This window comes from Argiope bruennichi, chromosome 3 (assembly GCF_947563725.1).
Source record: "Argiope bruennichi chromosome 3, qqArgBrue1.1, whole genome shotgun sequence".
NCBI lineage: Eukaryota > Metazoa > Arthropoda > Arachnida > Araneae > Araneidae > Argiope > Argiope bruennichi.
Window position 1 is genome coordinate 7,016,620 of NC_079153.1, and position 21,498 is coordinate 7,038,117.

Sequence of the window (21,498 nt, forward strand, 5' to 3'; positions counted from 1 at the left end):
AGATGCTACTGTGGAAATAGTTCATTCAATTCCTGATTAATCCATATAATTTCTTTAATTATAAGTGCGATTTATAAATAGAGATGCAAAGCAAACTAATTTTTTTATATCTATAAATATAAAATAATTGTCGAAATAAAATTGCAAATAGACCTATTTCCCCATTTTCCTTTTAAAATTATGTGGAAACATATGACTCAATTTTATGTCATTAATGCTGCCTGCACTTACCTATCAAATGTATTTTCGGGAAAATTTACAAAATAAGATTTTGAGAAGTTCCTTAATCTCACTAATCGGGATATTTTTTGTAATTCAATAAATTGCGAAACGGTGGTTTCAATTTCGCAGATTTCAATTATCCTACATTTTTTAACAGAGCCATGCATATTACGCAAAAGGGGCACAACTGACATAAAATGTTTCCAAGAACCCCAGGGAAATAGCTGGTTGCCAAATATATCAAATAATTATTTTCGAAACATTAATTAATTATATAATTCTAAAATTTACAAATTGCAAATGAGAGCAATGGCCATAAAAGGTCATTATTTCTGCTTGATTTCTTTACTGATTCAATAAATTTGTGAATAAAAAGACTAATCTGGTGAATCTTTTGAAGCTTATTTTTTTATTGCTTGATTTGATTAATATGCGGAGTCAATTCTGTTCAGAAGTCTTGAGGATCTATCTGTTGATCTGAAGATTCTAAACTCTAGACGTGTGACATCTGATTCTTTAACAACTGAAGAAATCCATAGAAATGGTGGACATTCTCTGTTCTTATAGAGACAGGATTTTAGTATTCAATTTTAAGCAAATAATTTTTATGAACATAATTTTAAAATTTCAGTTCCGTTTTAGATTACAATATCTAATTCTGTGTCATCTTTTGCAGAAGAATCGGTTTTTCATAAATTCTTCATACATAATTAAAAATATACTGTCACATAATATTTAACAAATAAACACAATAGTTTTATTCAAATTAAGACTTTCAGTACGATTTTGGTTTAAAAAAATCGACCATATACTCTGCACTTTTAAAATGACTGCAGTTCCAAAATAAATTAAGAAACATTTATAAAGAAGTGATATGATACATGATATGATTGAAAAAATGAGATAATAATAAGGTATAAGTCTAGGAAGTTTAAAATTGATTACATCTCAAGAATATTTATTTAATATTATAAAACACACTAATAAATTACGTTGCAAATGAAAAAGTTATTATCAAATATTTGTATCACTTATACTTTACAAAAACGTATTTTATAACGTACAGATATAATGTAGACTAGATATGTTTAATAAATAAGAAAACTTCATTTTTTTCCTTTTATTCACATGCAAGACTGACTTCATCACCTTCTTAAAAACAGAATAATTCAAAATGTTAAACTGACCATCATTATGTAGGAATGCCGGTGAGAAAATGCAACCAACATAAACATAATGCATCTACTATTGCAACGTAGCTCACTTAAAAAAGACAATCATTCTCTTCACAATTTTTCTAATATAAAATCGCTTAGCAAGTTCTGAAGCAAAGAACTTCATAAAAGTTCCATATCCATACATCCACTGTACTATTTACAATTCATTTTTCAAATGAATTGCACTTGAAAAAGAATTTTAAAATATCCCATGGTGAACTTAGATTTCACGACCCAAACTCGCATATGTTTTACAAATAAAATCTCTTATATTTGATCAAAATAAGTCATATATAAATTCCTTATACACATGCTTCAGTCAAAGTTGATAGATATTTATATTAATATTTAGATTACACTTTTATAAGCATGCTTATCAAAATATCTGTCCTCCGTTCTTTAAATTTCATAGCTTAAACCTTTCTCTTTATATGCTACAAGTCGTTCGAACAGAAGGCTACAGAACGTTAGACAGATTTACAAGACAACTAATTTTCTGTTAAGTTCTGTCAATGAACATAAGTTTGAGTTTGAATCACGTAAATTAGGAAAGTTAATCTCTTATTTAGTCTTTCGAAACACATCAGCTGTCCTCAATTTTTTGTCCTGAGATACGAAAAAATCATTCAATCAGACACTTGGCACCTTTCACTGTCTTGATCATTCAGACAAGACTAAAATTCAAAAATGACGAAGTTCAATTCTTTCTCTCATCATCATCATTATCAATATAATTTTTCAGCACTTAGGCAGAGATTTGATCATCATGACCACTTACTTTGAATCACCTCTTATTGTGACGATCATTATTTTTGTGGAAGTAGATATTCGAGGGATCGTCCGCCAGTTCAGGATACAGAGACACATCGTGATAATATTCACCTCTATACCCACTCGCTTGCCCAGTACTAAGTATCTGTTCTTTCTCTTTCTCTGACCACTTGAGAGGACCTCTCTGGTTTGATGATATAATGTCTCTCTCCTGGGACCATCTTTTAGATACCGCCTGACGCTTGGCATGCCTCAATAATCGTTGACGCTCTTTTTCTGGCGATGTACCATAACGAATATTGAGTATAGCATGGTGGGAATGAATTCTCACATCCACCTGATGAGGCTGACTAGACGGTGGAAGACCATCAATTTCTTCTTGTTTGCTTTCATGCACTGTCGTATTCACTGCTGAATTTCCAAGCCTCTGAAGTTGATTAAGATCATCTCCAACTCGACGTGTATTGTCTTTCACTAAATAAAAAACATCGAGCCCATGGAACGTAAGATGGAGATCCAGAATGTGACAGTTGTTGAAGACAGCAGAAAAAACATCTTTTCGAATAATTTCAGCCCTCGCAGAAGCTCTGACAACAGCCCTACCATTTATATTCGACACGGTTATACCTTTTCCAAAAGGTACATTGTGGGTGCTGATTTTAGGAAGGGCAGAATCATAGAGTTGCTCTCTTTTAACTTTAGATTTTCGGACACTGGTAAGCTGGGCGAATCTCAACAACTTCTGCTGCACCGAGCAGGTGAGTCCCGATATCAAAGGAACTGTTGGTAGATCTATGAAAAGGGTTTCAAAATCCACAGATGGTTGATTTCCTCGGTTGTAAACTTCCTTTCCTGCTAGATCCAAGGTGTCGAGATTTATTCCTTGATAATGAATCCATTCCTTTAAATCTGTAATGAAAGAAAAATATAAAATTAACTTTATTAAATAATTATTTTATAACAATAAAATCTGTGATTTGTAATTTTATCATCAAATAAATTTGAATTACAATCAATGTTGGATCAACCAAGAACATATGCTTGTTTTAAATCATCTAAGAGTTTCAAATGTTTCAAAGAATGTGAAAATAAAATGGGCATTTTCCACGCACAAATTTAATGGATAAATTCAGAAATAAATGGGATCGTTTAAGCAGAAAATGAAAGATCTTTTTCGTTAACTGTTTGTGCATTAACTCTCCGTTTGGTGCAGCTAATTTTTGTCCTATATTAAACACGACGATCTATCAGATTGTTTGATTGTTTTTTTATCTCTGGTTTAATAGCTAATAATGATCATAAAATCTTATAATCTAATACCTACGACATTATTTTTTGTTTATCATTTACATTACAGCAATTTTTCAAAGACATTTTTTCAATAAATTTATCAGAAATCAAGAAAATACTTTCAGTATTGATGTTATAAAATCTCTAATTTTAAACATATTAAAATATTAATAAATCAGAGCCAGAAGACTTTAGTACTTATAAAATGAGCGCGAAAACAAAAATTTAAATAAGAAAAACCGTTTTAAAACAAAACAAAAAATGACGGTATCAAATAAAAAATTCTATTTTACAAATTTATTATTTTTTGAAGTGATTACATTCTGATTGCCATTTTTGTATTTTATATTGCTTCATTCTGAATGTAGGTAAACACCAGAATCGGAACAGAAAATTTTGCCAGTTTTCTAATCTTGGTGCTTTGACAGAGTTGGAATGAAGTAGGTTTTCATGAAAAGATAGTCACTTTCATGTAATGATTTTCCAAATTAGAAGTTACGGAAAATAACACGCCAGTTTACTGGTTTTAAATCTTTTTCGGCAATCTATCATCAGAGATTTAGCTTTCTTGTAAAGAAAAGCTTAATGGATTTTTATTCTCTTTTTATTGTCATTAAATACAATCATGCCATTTATTTCAGAAGTGTTTATCACTGCGTAAAGTGACTCCACAACACTCTATTGTTGCCTTTTGCAACATTATAAGAAACACGCATTTGGTCTATACAAAAGACTTTGGCCATATTATCAGAATATATTATATAAGACTTTATCATTTTTAATTGTAGGCAAGCAATAATCTCTACTAGTATTATAATCGTATAAAACTTCCTGATCTTAAGAAAATATATTTTGCTTCTAAGAACAAAAATGTTCAAGTCAAATAGATTATGCATTAAATGATTACGAGAACATAAATACAGAAATGAAATAAAGAAAGATAGTTGTCACTTTAAGAACGAAAATCAATTAGATCGTAATTATGTTTTTAGTCTCTTAAAAGTGTACCTCTGACGGTAAGCGTTTGTTAATTCACTCTTTTTAAAAGTTTACGAAAATGCCCAACACAAAATTGGTTAATTCATTTCCAGAACAAAAGCAATAAATGTCCAAGCAATCTGAAAGATAATTCGTCCCCAACATGGGAATAATAATCAAGACCTTCTGCTAAGTCATATCTTTCATAAAATAAGTTTCTTAATTTTCTTGCTGTTCGCCAGATATATAGATGCCAATTATTGCTTCATAAACAACTGTCGTTTTCTGATATATAGATGAAGAAATATCTGAAAACGGCAGCTGTTTATGAATTAATTTAAATATGATTCTCAAAAAGTATTTTTTTTCAATTAAAGGTAATATGTATGGGATCCGATGACTAAGAACACCTTCACATACCCTAAAAAGCATCAAAATTAAGGAAATATATTGGGTGCCTTCTTTAATTTAAATATGTATACCATTTTTCTATGTTTCAGCGAAATATGATTAGCTAACATAACATAACCACCTTAGTATATATACATAATCCTAGGAATTTAGGTTGTCTTACAATTATTGGAACAATATAATATATAATAATCACATTTAATGTTGACTTAAGTAGCTCTATGTTAGAAATTCATATATTTTTTTCTTACTATTGCATCTATATACGTAATGAAGTTGCTACATCTGAGTTTTAAATTCACTTTTACATGTTTTCGATTCAGGCTATCCATAATATTATTTCCATCCTTTATTGTAAATTTAAACAAAAACATTTGACCGTGGAATTTAGACGGCTCATTCGTACTGAAAACTCTGCAATCCGAATTTTACGGAGCCTCATTTTGGGTAACACACAATTCCAGGTCGGAAAATAAAGCGAAGAATTCCGAAAATGACTGGAGGATTTTATTTGAGTCGTAGAATAAGAAACACATGCTCTACCTAGCTGGGGCTATAACGGATAACGTAACGCTTTTGTAGACGGTGCAGATTATTGGAAACCGATACAGAAGTAGAACCGGCATAAAAGAAATAAGTCAACTCTTTTTCAATTGATGATGTTAAGGAATGAATTTAAAGGAAAGACAACGCTTTCTCGTTTGAATAAAAAACAAAGAAACATCAGGTATTCAACCATTTTTTTTCTTCCGTTCTCAATTTCTTTGTTCTCAGCGACAAACTAGGTTGGTTTAATATTGGATTTTTTTCTTTCCTTCTTTGCTTTATATAGAATTCTTCTTTTAAATCAAGACTGATGCACGTTCAGAAAGTTTGTGTGAACAAATACAATTTATCGAAGCAAATTTCGTTAGGGCTCTCTTGTCAAATATTTTGAATTAGAGCTTGAAACATGTCGACTAATGCATCGGGAGTTCACAATCAATAAATTATCATTCACTACTTTTTTGCCTGGAGCAGCAGAAATCCAATTTACCAATTAAGATTTTTATTTTGCCTTTCAGTTCGAATTATTTCAAGTCCAGATTTAGCAATTAATATCCATCTTTAATTTTAAGCTTATGCTTCACCAGTGAGGAAAATATTGACATAAAAGACAGTTATTTATTGCAACAGCAGATAGCACAGGGAAAAAAATTATCTCAAATGTCATTTATGAATTTTTTTAAAGAAAAAATGAATTTTTTTAAAGAAAAATTTAATTATATATTTATTTGACATATTTTTTTCGAAAGTTAAGTTGTTGTGTCTTTGAGAATATTTCGAATAAAATGGCTGATGAAACCAGAAAAAGATTTTTAAAAAACCAGCTTTGATTTTTCCATTCTCAATTTTTTTATTATTATTTTGGAAGTTTTCCATAATTGGTCATATATACAGCAACATAATTTAAAATCTGTGCTTTATATAAATTTAGCGATTTAAACATATTTTATAGGATCTGTTTCTTTAATAAATATTGATAGCAATATATACACTATTAAAGAGTTGTTAAGAAGATAATTTTAACTAATTGTATTACAACCTATTGGACAAATATATTGAAAAAGCATAACTTAAGTCTTCCAGTTCAAGTAAATGCCAATGTTTTTAGCTGTTCCAAATAATATATATTTATATATGATCGAAAAGGTTTTCTAATTTGTATACAATTATAAATATATCTTAGGTATCACATGCAATCAAGATATTAATATTGTTACGAATTTATGATATTACTGCCTGCGTAATTAGTTTCAAATTAAGAAAGATATTTTTAAATGTGGAATGTTTAATAATTTGGCGACCATTTGTGACAACAATAAATTAATCCGAAGATTCGAGAATTTTGGCAGTATCTCCATTAAAACTCGAGCTTCACAATTTGCTCTACAATTTTCTCTGCTCTGTCATGGGAATTATGAAAAATGCAGAGGTGCAGAAGAGAGTCAGTCAATAATAAATCGGCCGAAGGAGTAGTGACCCTTTTTGGAATGTTGGTCTCCAGTGAATTCTCTCAGATCGCCGAATGCCGTTGAGGTTGCTGACTGGCGATTTGCTGCATGTGTGTTGCATTTTATTGCAAGCGCTCTTCTTATGTGCCCTTCCGTTTTGCCTCTTTATGTTCGTGTTATTGTACAGAAGCAAAACGTCGTTGAGCCTGCTGTATATGCTTATTGAGAATACTGAGCCACATATGTTGCTGTATATGTGGCCGTTGTAAACTGAGCCTGTTGAACTTTTTAACCACTCATCCACAGCACGGATTTTCAGTTACAATGTATATTATGCTTTGAAAGTGTGCTAAATCTATGAATGAGCCCAAATTGGAGAAAATCTTCGTTTATAAGTTATGAAAGTGATACATTAAAATTTAGTTTTATTACTCCCAGCACAAAATTTGGCATTCGGATCAAATGGATTGAATCGCCATTATAATAACCCGGCAGTTATGCTTTGTGTAAAACAACACCCATTATGAAGACCTAAAAACCAAACACTCTCTTAGCATTATAGTATTTCTGAGGAAACTTCATTATTTTGATCAAAAATAAAGCTTACTATCCATCTTACAAGTGAGAAAGGTAGGTCTTTCGTGAATGTTGGGCACCTTCCTCATCTACAGAAGACATGAGAGGACATCTTAAAGAATTTTCATTCATCATATCAACGTCAATACGGAAAATTAATGTGTACTTAGAAATGTCTTCCAGACACCGAATTTTAAAAGGCAAATGTAAAGGACATGGAATTTTAAATTATAAATCTATATCTGTCTGTCAGAGCTCCCAGTTAAAATTATATATTCAAATCATATTATCTAAGGGTATAAAACCTTTTTACCAGCATAAATAGCTTGTTAAAAATCTATAAAATTTTAAATTGTTATTTATAAATTTAACTATAAACAGTTCCATATTTATTTATTTTTCAATTTAAAAAAAATGTAATGTACTTAAATATCTAGAAAGACTTGTACATTATTAGAAATTTGATTTTTAAAAATACTTAGTGCCTTTTTTGCATAACAGTGACTAAATTTCGATACGATTTTTAACAAAAAGCATGAATTTAATTCTAAAGATATCAATATTATAAAATAATTGATATCTCCTAATTTTTAACAATAATATTTGCTCTTACTAGATCACGAAAATTTAATTCTTCGAATTACTTATTATTAACATAAAACAATACTTTTTCTACATTCTATAATTTTTTAAAATTCAAGGCTTTTAATGAAATAAATTTTTTATACAATTTTTCTTATTAAATGCGAATAATAAAGCAACATATTAATTTTTAACATAGTTTATCAGCTCTCATTACTTTGATTTTTCACTATATATATTAGATGAAAATTACAAAATCCAAGATCAAACTAATGAATAAAAATCAAGAATTTCTCCAAGGGACAACTTGGATAAAGTAAGTGCTAGATTAAATTTGCATACCGCTCCAGTAACCTTAATTTTGACTTGAAGAGCTCAGAAACCAAAGAATAGTAACTCCCACATACATCAAACAAAAAGGTCCGATGAAGTGTTAACAATGTCTAATTACAAAAGTTCTATCGTGTTCCCAGACACGGTCTTAATCCCTTTGTTTTGGGAGCCAGGATTTGTCGAGGCAAATAAGGGTAACATGAAAGAATGGGTGTACAGTTCGTTCCCGATCGAAGAAGACGAATAATCTTGGCAAACAAATTAAAAGTGCTAAATGAAGAGTGTAATTTAAACTAAGACTACGGTGACAATGTAGTACAGTGGGAATTTCGATTGATTGGGCAAGTCTTTGGGAAACTGTTCAATAAGATACGAGAACTAAAAATGGGTTTAACAAATCTCTATAAATAGTCACAGAAATTATTTAGATTTTATAACGATAAAGTAGGTATTCTTTTATATATATTTTCTAAGTATGGCAGAAGTTTTATCTGTCATTCAAATATTGAAGAATTAAATTTACATTTTTTCTCTTACATGCCGTAAACTAAAGCTTGACCATATATTTTGTTTTTCTGAAAAAATGATATACAAAATACAAGCGAATATTCTAAAATACTCATTTATTTTATAAATATATAGCACTGCATTGCTACGTTTGTACATTTTCTACGTTCCTGTGTATTTTTCTAGATCATTTTTCTTTAATTTTGATTTCGAATTTATTGTCTACAGTTTAAAAGCATCATCATTTTAAACCTTTTTTTTTATTCCCTGTGTTAACAAAACTCTTTGAAGGATTTCTGTGTTGTGTATTTATTGCTGCATTAGTTTGGGAGTATGTATTTTATGTAAATCTATTAACTTCTTTAGCGAGTGGGGGTTCTAAATTCTAGAGATCATAGTTCTTGAAGACTTCTGCAGAATTTTCCAGAAGTCATATTATGACAGCCTTAAAATGGATAAGATTGGAATAAGGAGAAACTTATCATTAAACTTACACAAGCATTAAAAAAATCTGAAAATCTTTTAAATATAAATCTTTTAGGAAATCAATTACACAATCATTTGTATCATCAAATGTAATACAAAGTTCTACACAATTAAATGTATTATTAAAGAAAAAAAATTATAGAACTTTCATTCTCTATTTTGTGATTAAAAATTCAACAAAAGGATAAGATTAAAATCAGAAGAAATATTCCAACAAACAAAATTATTTTTTAAAAAAATCTTTGAAAATCTTTTACAATGTAAATCTTTAAGAACCACAATGTATTATACAATCAAATGTATCATTAAAGAAAAAAAATTATGGAACTTTTATTCTATTTTTTTTGTGTGTGTGATTAAAAATTCAATAAAAGAAAGGAACTTAGACGATTACTTTTGGTTGGAAACTTATGCATAAAATATATTATAAAGAAAAAACAAAGATTTTTAAGAAACCTTAACTTGAATCAGAAATTTAAAAAGAAAATATAAGCAAACAATGAAAGATAAAATCACTTAATTTTATTTATTTTTATTGGTATTCTGTTTTTGTATTCATTTGTTTTGATATCTTAATGAGAGAAATGGAAATGAATAATATGTTTGTATGTCTTCTAGAATCAATACTTTTTGAAAATTTCCGAGAATATTTTTAAAACATATTAATTGGTTGATAAAATAAAATTAAAAATGAAAGTTGATTTCACATTATTATTATGAAATGTTCAGATGATTTTTTTTTTAAATTTATTATTTCCCTTATGAATTTTTATATCCGTAAACATCATGAATTTTAAACGGAAATTGTCCGTCTACTTAAAATAATAGTTCTACAAACTAATCAGGACAAAGCTAATTCAATGGCCTCTATATTTGTTGTATTACACAGAGTAATTCTAATTGCTGCACAAGAGCGCAAATGACTTCTGTAGATGCAACGGCTTTAGTTTAATCGAAATTCATGTTCATTGAATTGGGCATTCCGGGCTTACCACGAATGACTCGGATATACTCTATCGCCCAACAATACTCTCCAAATTACTTGCAATTTCAATTTAGATTCTCACCGATGGATACTTCAGTTGTAATCGTACAATCAAATAGAACTTTAAAATATTTTTATAATTAAAGTTCATAGAAAGTATTTAAAGCAACTCAAACTGTTTCCAAAATATGGATATAAAATATTCTTCAACATATGATGGAAATAGTTGTGGTGAATGTCATACTTTTCTTATATTTTTTTTTGGGGGGGCGGTCTCTTAGATTGCTTTGGAAAATAATAGTTTGAAGACTTTCATAGCTTTCTTTTCGCTACTGAGAGAAATTGTATTTACTCGCTAAAATGGATAGTATATTTAACAAAAAATAAGTATTGATTAAAAAGGTTTTGTTATAATGACACATTTAAACTGTGAAAATTAAATACATAAAAAATAATTAAATAATAAATACACTTAATTACTCTTAATTTAATCGGAACAACTGCAGGAACATTAACAAGTTAAATAAGATTTCTGAATTACGATTAACGATTAATATTATATAGGTTAATATATATTACGATTAATATTATATAGTGCACGTAAAGTTAAAAAGAAATTTCGATTTTCGGCATCTAAAGGTAATAAAAGAAATAAATCTACAGTTCATTTTCGGATTCGAAACCTTCCACGCTTTCACACATGCGTTAAATAGCTTTTATTTATTTAAAAAAAAAAGGGGGTGAGAGGGAAGATAAAAGGAGGAGGCATTTAAATTTAGCTATAGGGTGAATTATGAATATTCGCGAAAATGTAATAATTGCTCATGCTTCTGCATACCACCCCTTAGCAAAGTGCAATCTTCGAAAAATGCAGTCTCGAGATTCTAAAACGGGCAGTGCATTACTATTTTTACAAAATAACAGCAGCTGTATCATTTATACTTAAAAGTGTATAGTTAGTACTTCTAAAAGAATCAACGCAGTTTTCAAGCAAACAGAGAAATAAAAACATAGGTTATAATAAAAGTAAATGTTGCAGAGCTTATAATTATTTTTATTCATTTACTATTTATTTTATTTTATTTCACTTTAGTTACGGAAGTGTATTTTCCTGGCTTCGAAAGAAATTTTGTGTTGTTTGGAAGTAATATCAATCGCAATGAAGTCTTCTTCAGCAGTAGGTTATCAGAAATGTCATATAAATTTTTTTCCCGTTCGATTAAACTGAAACTAGATTTATCGGAAAGTGTAACGGCAAATTGATGCAAACCATGCATGAATAACTCTGGACAGCAAATCGTTGCTTTAAAATGTACTTATTAATTTTGATGCAACACATTGTTTTCCTTGTGAAATTTTAGTATCTGAATGTGGATTATTAGTTTATAAGGGAAAATACGTGCCAATTTTAACGAAAAAAAATATCTATATCATTATTTTTTTTGAATAAAAAAAAAAAAATTATTTGGTTTCCTTTTGATCATGTTTTACTTTTGTCACGCATTTTTAATCCTTCTCAAATATAGCAAGGCCTCATTAATCATCCGATAATAGTCCTAATTTACGAATAGCATTTGATTTGATATTATTTTTCACAGAGTTGTTTTCATGGAAGCACTTTCCTAGCTGTTACTTAATTTTAATATTTCGTCGAAAGACTGATATTGAACTGTCTTTTAAAAAAATTTCGAGAAGTAAGCGACATTTTTGAAAATGAAAACTGATATATTTTTTAATTCAATAAAGAATAAGATATTTTCCTTTTCAAATACGTGGATACTATATTTTCAAATTTTCTCTCAATATTTGTAAGTTTAATTATCAATCATAAGAAAATAAACAGAACAACAAAATAAACAACTATCTAAAGCTTTTTAATATAACTACATTTGCTCCCAGATCACCACAGAATTTTTATGGCTTTTAGCTGACATTTATTTGAACTCAGATGAGAAAATTTTTTAGCTGGTTCCGAGTTTATATTCTCTAAAAGGGTTTGAGCATATTTTAAAAAGAAATATATAGTATGCATCCATTGCTTACTGCCATGATTTCAAAAAGTTCGATAGGAATTCTAAATATCTTATTTTCTCAAATTTTGCTTGCAAAAAAAAAAAAATAATAAATAAAAAAAAATCGTACTTTTAAATTTTAGTACTTTTTATGTATAATGCCGTTATGTAAAATTAAAAATCGAGTAAGCATTTCGGAATCAAATCACTGTCCATTGATTGAATACAGATCTAGTTTATTAAGAGCTAAAGATAGCATAATAAATTTCGTTCCTCAAGCTCAAAAAATTATAGATATCATTTTAAAGATTATGAATGAATTATTAATATTCGTGAAATATAATAATATAGCCAAGAAATTAATTTATGTAATTCCTTTAACATACATGTTCTCAACTGAAAACATCTCCTAGTTGTCAGGATTTCGCAAAAAAAAAAAAAAATCTTTTTTGTGGGTTTTCACTAAAAATGACAAAGAAAATTTTCTACATTTTAGGACAGAGAAACTTCCTTATGTTATAGAAAAAAAAATGGTTTAAGTTTGGCAAAAGAATTATATTTATCTGTAATCCGAGGTGTTTGATTGCATGTACAACATATTCGATATTTTGTAGAATAATAAATCGGAATTATGTTTAAGCATTATTTAGCTTAATAACAAATTATATATGTCTGAGATATTTGAGCAAGTATGTTAGAATTACCAAGCTGAATTTAAATAGTTTTTCGAATAAAATGAAAATTCTGTAATTGTAATATCGGCAGCATATAGTGCATAGAAATATCATTCCATTACATCGAAAGTTTATCTTTCGAATACTGAAGTGGAAATTTAAAAAAAGTACATATTCATTTGAAAAATCTTCTCTAAATTAAATCTAGTATTTTCTATTCGCTTGAAAATAGTACAAATTCTATTAAATTCAGTAATGGAAATGTACTAACAATTGTTTAGCTATCTAAGTTGTACTTTCGAAAATTTTCAATACACATTTTAGGGTAAAATAAGAATAATGAAGTAGTAAATAATTTCTGAAAACCGTAACTGATTGCATCCTAAATAATGATTAAGATGTGCAATCAATTTGTATTCACTTTGAATATGCGCATAGCACTTAGATGGGGAGTTTTATAGGAAAAATGCTTAAAATTCAATTAGATTTAATAGGGATGAATTTGAATAAAATAGACACAGGAAAGCATTTCAATTAAGTTATGATGTCAAGTGGTGATTTCGATATTTGTGAAAAATAGTCAATTAAATAATAATTGAGATAAATCATTTATGAATATAATCAAATCAAATAAATCAATAATTTCCAATGTAGAAATTTAAAACTGATCAATTACTTTCTAAAAGCAAGTTTTACATCAGAAATTAAAATAAAATTTCTTTATTATCTGGTAACTTGAAATTAGACAAACATTAATTAAAACCACCACTTGAATTATTATCAATATTTCTCTTAAATAATATCTTCTATAAATATTTTACTTTTTCATCTTAGTTAGATAAAAACAAGTTTTTAATGAAAGATCAATATGAGCTATTTCCCTCTAGATTATTATGCATATGTATTTTTATAACTTATAATAATAAATCAGTTTCCGAGGAAAGATACTGAAAACCGTAAACAAAATTTGATATTATGTTTAATTCTTAAAAATGAAATAAACTCTTCCTGAAAAAAGGAATCGATTTTAGGCAATTTCTGTGCCATTACGCAACTGAAAGTTCATTATATTCAGGCACAAGTTCGCAGGCTGCTGAACGGGATGCGGATATTATTTGCAAATGACCTAAAAAAGGAATAGATACTTCTCCACCGGAATCGGTAGATTGAGAAAATTATTTTCAGATTCCATCTTTCCCTATATATATAAATGTAATTATGACACAACAATTTTCGAGCATTTGATTCAGATTCTAAGAAAATGCATCTAAATATTTGTTTTTCCTTTAAAATATCTTGGAAATTATAGAAATAATTTTTTTTGAAAAAAATGAATACTCACCTAATTTGTTCTTTAATCCATGGTTTATATTTACTGGATCATTTTCATTAAACCTATACAAATGGAACCTTCTAGGATTCGGTAGCGATTTCAATATATCATCCCAACCTGGTGTCATCCATTGTCCAACCAAAGAATCATACACTCTGTCGCCGAAATGTATAAGTCCAGTCATTGGATCCAATAATCCACCTTGAAAATCCACTGGCAGATAAAAATTCGGATTGGAGTCAAACAGCACATGTCCGTACGGTCCTCTATGGATTTCTTTCACGACATCTCCGTAAACGTCATAAACTAATAATGGACTACCTGTGTGATCGGTGGCTATGTAGAAGCTCTCTTTATTCAGAAGGATGAACATAGGGTAATTCCTGTCGTCGTACATCAAAGTGATGGTACGTCCGTCGGCGTTATTATATATATGAGAAACAGAAAAGGGCTTCTCGGGGTCTGCGTAGAAAAACTGTGTCACATTACCTACGTTGTCCTTCCTGACGGAAAGTCTGCCTCGTCCATCATAATAGTAATCAATGTCATATCTCCCTACACGGAAGGCTCTTGTTAACTGACGTTTCGTATTGTACACCAGTCGTTCCTCTCCCCTCTGAATGACGAAACCGCGTCCGTCTAGAACATAAGGAGTTTCTCCGAAGCTTACTATCCTGTCACCTGTGACGTGCTGTATATCTATTTTGTTGCCCATGTACTGCATTGTGACCATGTTGCCATTGACATCGTAGTGAAATTTCCAGTGGTCTCTCCCCACCATCTCAACAAGTTGGCCATCTTCATCGTAAGAGTAATTCTGTACTCGCACTTTGGATACGCCAAGGTGCTTCATATAGATTTTTGATTGGGTCACAGCATTACGATTATCATATTGCATATCGATCCTGTATACCTATAAGAAAAATTAAAAAATGACATATTCAGTAATAAATTTTTCTTATAATACAATTTAAAATCAATAATCAGCGACTCTTTAAAAGAGTAGTTACATTAATGTTGTTTATTCTGACTTCTGCTATTAAACCTTGGCGATTATATTTCTTATATCATACAAATGTAACCTTTTTTTACAAAAAAAAATTATGAGAATTATTTTCTTGTGCCTATCTTACATCTTTTACTTTAAAATAGTTTACTATGCCACAGAAAGGAAACATTTACTTCTAAACAAAATAAATAAGTATATTCGCTCACTTCAAAAAAATTGGAAAGCAAAATTCACAAAATGCTAAATTATTTTTCGATCATTATATTTCCCAAACTAGCTCTCGCTACAGCTTACAATTCAGATAAAATGCTTGAGTTGCTTGGAGAATTTTGAAGATATATTTATTTTAACAAATTATATCCAATAATTTATTTTTAGAAAAATAACTTCGTTCGAATTATTTATCGAAAAGAACAGTTGTTTTAAAGTTCTAGTTTATTAATTATATAAATAATATAAGGTTGTTCATCTATTTTTTGTGATTATTTGGCAAAATTAATTTTTATACTGCTATTACAGAGTTGCTTCTGTCTGTCCGATACATTGCTAAATTTCGAAATAATATTTGATTGAACAGAAATTTAAGCTGACATCAATTCCTTTTTGAAAATGTATTTTTTAAAAGTATTTAACTATTTAAAATTCTTTCAAAAAATTCTCATATTTCATGGAAACTACATCTGTGGCCCAGCTATATATATTCATGAAAAATAAAACAAATACATGGTGTTTTGATTAATGATAAAACGAAAAGAATAAAATTAACGTTTGTAATAGATTTCATGAACAATTTAACCAAGATGGATTTCTTAATAAATTTTGAAATACGAATCAAAATCGCGGTTTATGAAAAATTTCGGAATCTCAAATATTGTAAAATCGCCATTCTATAGTGCTGTTTCCCTCATAAGTTTTGCATTCATAGTTTAAGAAATCCTACCTCAGGCTTTTCATTAGTAGCAAACAGAATTGTAAAGGTAAGAAATTACGCTATCATAAATGTAAGATATTTAAACCACTTTCGCAAATCCCTGAATGTCGCCAAGAAGTTAGCATTTTCGTCTACATTTTCAGAATTATTCGTGAAATGTAAAATATTTGACAGCAAGATAGAATTTTGTCTGTTGTCGAGTTTGAACAACTATTCTGGTTGTAAATTATTCTGGCATTATTTTAAATTCTCAGAGCCGGGAAAAAAAATCCTCTCAGAACATCAAATTGCTTATTTTTATTATTATTCGTTTCCTTGGATTTAAATTAATTTTTAAAAAATTCTTTTTCATCGCAAAAAGCATTAATTTTTACTTGTCCATGCACAATTAATAAAGTCTATGAAAGACTACAAGCACAGTTTATATCTATTATTATAAATCGTAATTTTGAGATAAAATAATTTCTAAACAATGCCAAAACATTTTACATCCAAGAATAGATATGATAATGAACATAAATAAAAAATAGAAATAATAATGAACATAAATAAAAAAAGAAATGATGATGAATATAAATAAAAAATAGAAATGATAATGAACATAAATAAAATATGCTTTCATGATTAAGTATTTGTCATTGATCAAAAAAAATAATTATTAACAACAACGATTTTATATGTTTCTCTTTCATATTTTGTTCCATACCTCCTTATCGCTGATGACAATAGACAGAAACTTGAGTCTATATAGTGAATCAATCTGCCTTGTAACCGAAGCCACGCCATCAGATATTATAGATTCATTATGAAATCTCTCGTAGCATCGAAAGGGCCCAATCTGCTCTTTTCGGCCAGTCGTCAAATTAGTGGAAAATTCCAGGGGAAGGAGCTGGGCGTTCCCGATCTTCGGAACAATGGTAACGAGCCTGTGCATGCTGTCATATGAGTAGGTGAACACCGCATTCGTTAGCAGGAAAGGGCTATTGAATTTCATTTTCCATCGGATCAGAGAGGAACCTTTGAGGGAGAAAACAGAATCCATTAATGTGCAGGATGATATTAAAAATGTGAGGGGTGAATGAAAAGTGAAGACATAAAATGAGAAATTATTTTTATCTGATTTAATACTCAATGGTCAGTTTTGTGATTTTTTTCTTTCTGTTTGTTCTGGAATTTTTAATGAATCTCCACATTTTCTGATGATCTTGAGTTCTGATCTTTTTCTGATTATACAAAATCCTGTTCTAGAATTATCACCTGAATGTGAATAAGCTCACTCAAGAGCGGGCAAACTGAAGAAATAATATTTGATATTCGGCCTCAAAAGCAAAAACTATAAAATTTGCATTAAATTTTTGACTAAACCTATCTTTCGAAGTTAATACAAAATGCACGAAGAAGTATACGAGAAGACACAGGGAAGAAACATCCTTACGTATTTGACTATAAAAGTTTGCGTCTTTAGAAATTGCACTTGATATTTTAAAGTAATCTTGGCAAAACATTAAAGAAAAGTGCTATTTACAAGTGATTTACACATTGTTAACTATTCGTTGTTCACTGTTCATTTTTTTTTTTTCTTTTTGAACAAAATTTATATTATTGTTGTTTTTTTCCCCTCCAAATATCCGAATGTCTCTTTCAGTTTGCTATTTCCTCATGCTTTTCAAAATTTAACCCATGTTTCTATTTCGTATTCTTGAATGCATATGTTGAATGCATTCAAGGAAAAGTTTTATTGCTTACTTTGCAGATAGTTTACATATGACGGGGGAGGGGGGGGAATATTTTAGTATTTCAAGTGATATTTGGCGCTGTATCCACTAACAGGTTTTCTAATTTGATTTCTTTGTTGAAAATAATTACAAATGCATGTGCCAATTACTAGAAAAACCCTGGAGGATGGCTATTAAGGTAATGTGGTTGATCAACTCTTTCTAAATTTTTCAAATATGATATGCATCAAAATATTCTAAGTTTCAGATTGGAGAGTTCATTGTGGCTAAATCTTACGATTACAATTCCATTCACTTTCCAGACATTTACAAAAATAGGAAAGGAAACAAGTTCCACGCTCCCTACGTAAAGAAGAGGCAATTAACGGTGGCAGGAATAGAGAGAAGAATTTCGGGTAATATTCAAATTCCTTGAGGATTAATGGGTCATGCTAATATCATCCCTTTGTCAGAAAACTAATGATGGACAAATGTTTCAGATGTAAAATATTTTATTATTTTATTTTTAAGGTTTGCAAATCAGATACATGTTTTTTTTTTTTTTTTTTGAAGGTGAGAAATTTTTTTATAGTGTGTCTTCAAGTAATAACTGTTCTTAATAGACAATGCAGCTGGTCTATTAAGAAACCTTCTATATTATTCACTATACTGAAACATTTTCTTTCTTAGCAAATATCTTTTGACCTATCACGTGGCATTTGCCTTCACTAAAGAGAAGAAGGTCTAAACATATAAGTACACAGACCATTCAAAGATGCAGAACAGGTTTGTCATGTTCCGCCCATTAATTATTCTTTCCCGTCTTTTTCTAAAACCACGCCTTCTTACTAGTCTATTGGCTATGCATGATAACAGCTAGTTCAGAGGAGTTTTTATGACGCCTTGAATTAAAATATTGGAAAATTAAACTGAAAGCATTAAATAATCTTTTCTCAACACACTTGAATTGTTTAACTTCATCTAATTTTTTGACTTTGATATGCTAATACAAATAAAGTATAGAAAAGATATATCAATGTAAGAAAGTTTTACATTTCTAATAAAAAAAAAAAAAAACATTTTAAAACAATAACTGTGAAATTTCAGAAAAAAATTTTATTTTTAATTTCTAATATTTGTTCAAAATATCGAAAATAGAAACGTTTCATAGAAATTTTTTTTTTTCAAAATACTTTAAATATTTAAGAAAATTTAAAGTGTTTTACTTCTCGAATTATGAAATGAAACAAATCTAACCAATGACATTTATTCAAGTTTATATAACTGCTGATTAGTTATTGCAACAGTGTAAATTATATTATGTGTTGTATCGCAATTATTTGCTTGACAATATAAATAAATTAAAAATATCCCATAATTTTCAAATTTCTTTCTTTTATACTAAATTGAAATTTCTGTCAATAAGGCAAGTTTTGGAAAAATTTAATACATTTTTTTAAACCTTAAATTTTTTTCACATCCTTTAATACTTTTATATTAGTATGACTTTTAATTATAAATACAACTTTAGATTTTTTTCTTTTTTTTTTTTAAAAAAATTCGATTCCTTTTACAATTTTGAAATTCCTCTTTTTTTTTTTTATTTATTTTGCATCAGCAAATGATGTTTTCGTTATATAATTTCAGATAGAAAGTAGTTAATATAAATTTAGTTAAATAAATTTTATGTGCCAAATTAATTATATTTTCATGAAAAATTGTTAATCATAGAACATTTATGTAAGATTCTAACATAAGTTCATTTGTGCAGAAACCATTTCTAATCCCAATGAAAAAAAAAAAAAAAATCTTGAAATGCGCCATTACTATAAAGATGAAAAATGCATTTATTAAATAAACCCGTCTTAATCAATACTGTTGCTCTATAAATTATAATCAAATGTGGCAAAATTTTCATATCAGGTTTAGTTAAAGTGATATAAAAAATTCGTTTGAAATCTTCCTACCTTTATACAAGAATTCACTGATAATTTCCACATCTTGAGTTTTCCAAGCTTCAAAATTCAAAAATCCGGTATCACTGTACTTCCTTTCAATCATACCGCCGCCGTACACGATTGCCGTCAGCTTCATCCTGTCGTCATAGCGATACAAAGCTCTTCCGAGGTCTCCCGGATACGTTTTCAGCAAGGGCAGCTTCTGGTCATTGAAATGAACCACGTAAGAGCCAGTATTTCCTGGAGGGGTGTAGAGTAACTTGTAGAAACCTATCGAAACATATGCCGAGAAAGTGTGTCGAGTGCCGTTTGGAGTAATCACGTATTTCAGACCTCCATTCTCATCGTAATGGTACGTAAAAATACGCCCACTTGGAAGAGTAATTTTTGCAGGCTGAAAGAAAAAAAAAATTGATTTACAGAATTTATAAAAATAAAAAAAAACATATTATAAAAGAAATAAAGATATGTGCATACAATTTTTAAATACATAAGAATATCAAAACTTTCATAACAATGCTCATATACAGTACTCTCCCGACTCTCCGGCCTAATGTAGCGGAAGGGCAGAGCCGATAACAAAAAACCCGGATAGGCCGGAGTTCCATGAACTCATTTTTTTTTGTCCGCCAATACCAGGAAACAAAATTTTATACCAAATGTATTACATAATACATATTTTCTCACTTATTGAATACTAAGCCCTCCATTTATCTCAAGCCACGTAGAATGTGAACGCTGCCACAACGGGTGAATCACAGAAGAAGTTGCCGGTAACGTGTCGAGTTAAAATAGAAGCTCTGTACTAGAAGTTTATCTATCTCTATGCTGCACTTTTAGTTCCAAAAATTTATAGGAAAAGTAAATTAAAGGCTATAAGCTGCTCACATTTTATATAAATTCTGCAATGCTGAACTTAAATACAGGAAACATAAACAAAACGTTGAAGTAAATCATAGATCTAATTCTTAAGAAAATTTAACTGACGCAAACTGATTTTATTTTTCACTGATAAATAATTACACAGAAATGGAAAGGTAACCTTAAGATAAGAGCCAAAATTTAAAGTTTCTAATTTTTGAAATAGTTCTTAATAGATTACAGCTACTGCAACGTCCTGTCTTTCTCATTTAATTACGATAAAAGAAAATTAGGGCAGATAGTACGGAAAGCGGATAATCGCGAACCGGATAGTTGGGAGTGTACTGCGATTTCAATATGTAATAATAACAATTGACACAATGGGCAGAACTATTTAAAAATCTAATATGCCATTTATATATCCTCTTCTATAAGGGCCTAAATATGATCTTATTATATACAAAAGGAATTGATATATTTGAAACAATTTTAGTTTTATGTCGAACAGCAATTTTTCAATGAAATGAAAATCTACATTTAAGACAAAATATTTCCTTTCAGAATCATGTAACGTCAAGTCCATATTTATAGAAATACATAACATATTTCAACAAAGAAATTATCGTTCGTAGTAATCTGATTTATTAAATAGA

The 21,498-nt window shown here is 29.2% G+C and overlaps 1 protein-coding gene across 2 annotated transcripts in view; it reads right to left on the reverse strand.

The window, feature by feature from the left end:
• Positions 1-1,150: 1,150 nt before the first annotated feature.
• LOC129963242 (teneurin-m-like) overlaps positions 1,151-21,498 on the reverse strand; it is a 638,728-nt gene continuing 618,380 nt past the window's right edge. For both annotated transcript variants that reach the window (XM_056077466.1, XM_056077465.1), the window contains exons 29-32: positions 19,994-20,378; positions 17,018-17,328; positions 14,381-15,284; positions 1,151-3,119 (exon numbers count right to left, since the gene is read on the reverse strand). In XM_056077466.1, the coding sequence (XP_055933441.1) occupies positions 2,224-3,119; positions 14,381-15,284; positions 17,018-17,328; positions 19,994-20,378 (2,496 nt within the window). In that variant the 3' untranslated portion in view covers positions 1,151-2,223. The remainder of the gene's footprint in view (positions 3,120-14,380; positions 15,285-17,017; positions 17,329-19,993; positions 20,379-21,498) is intronic.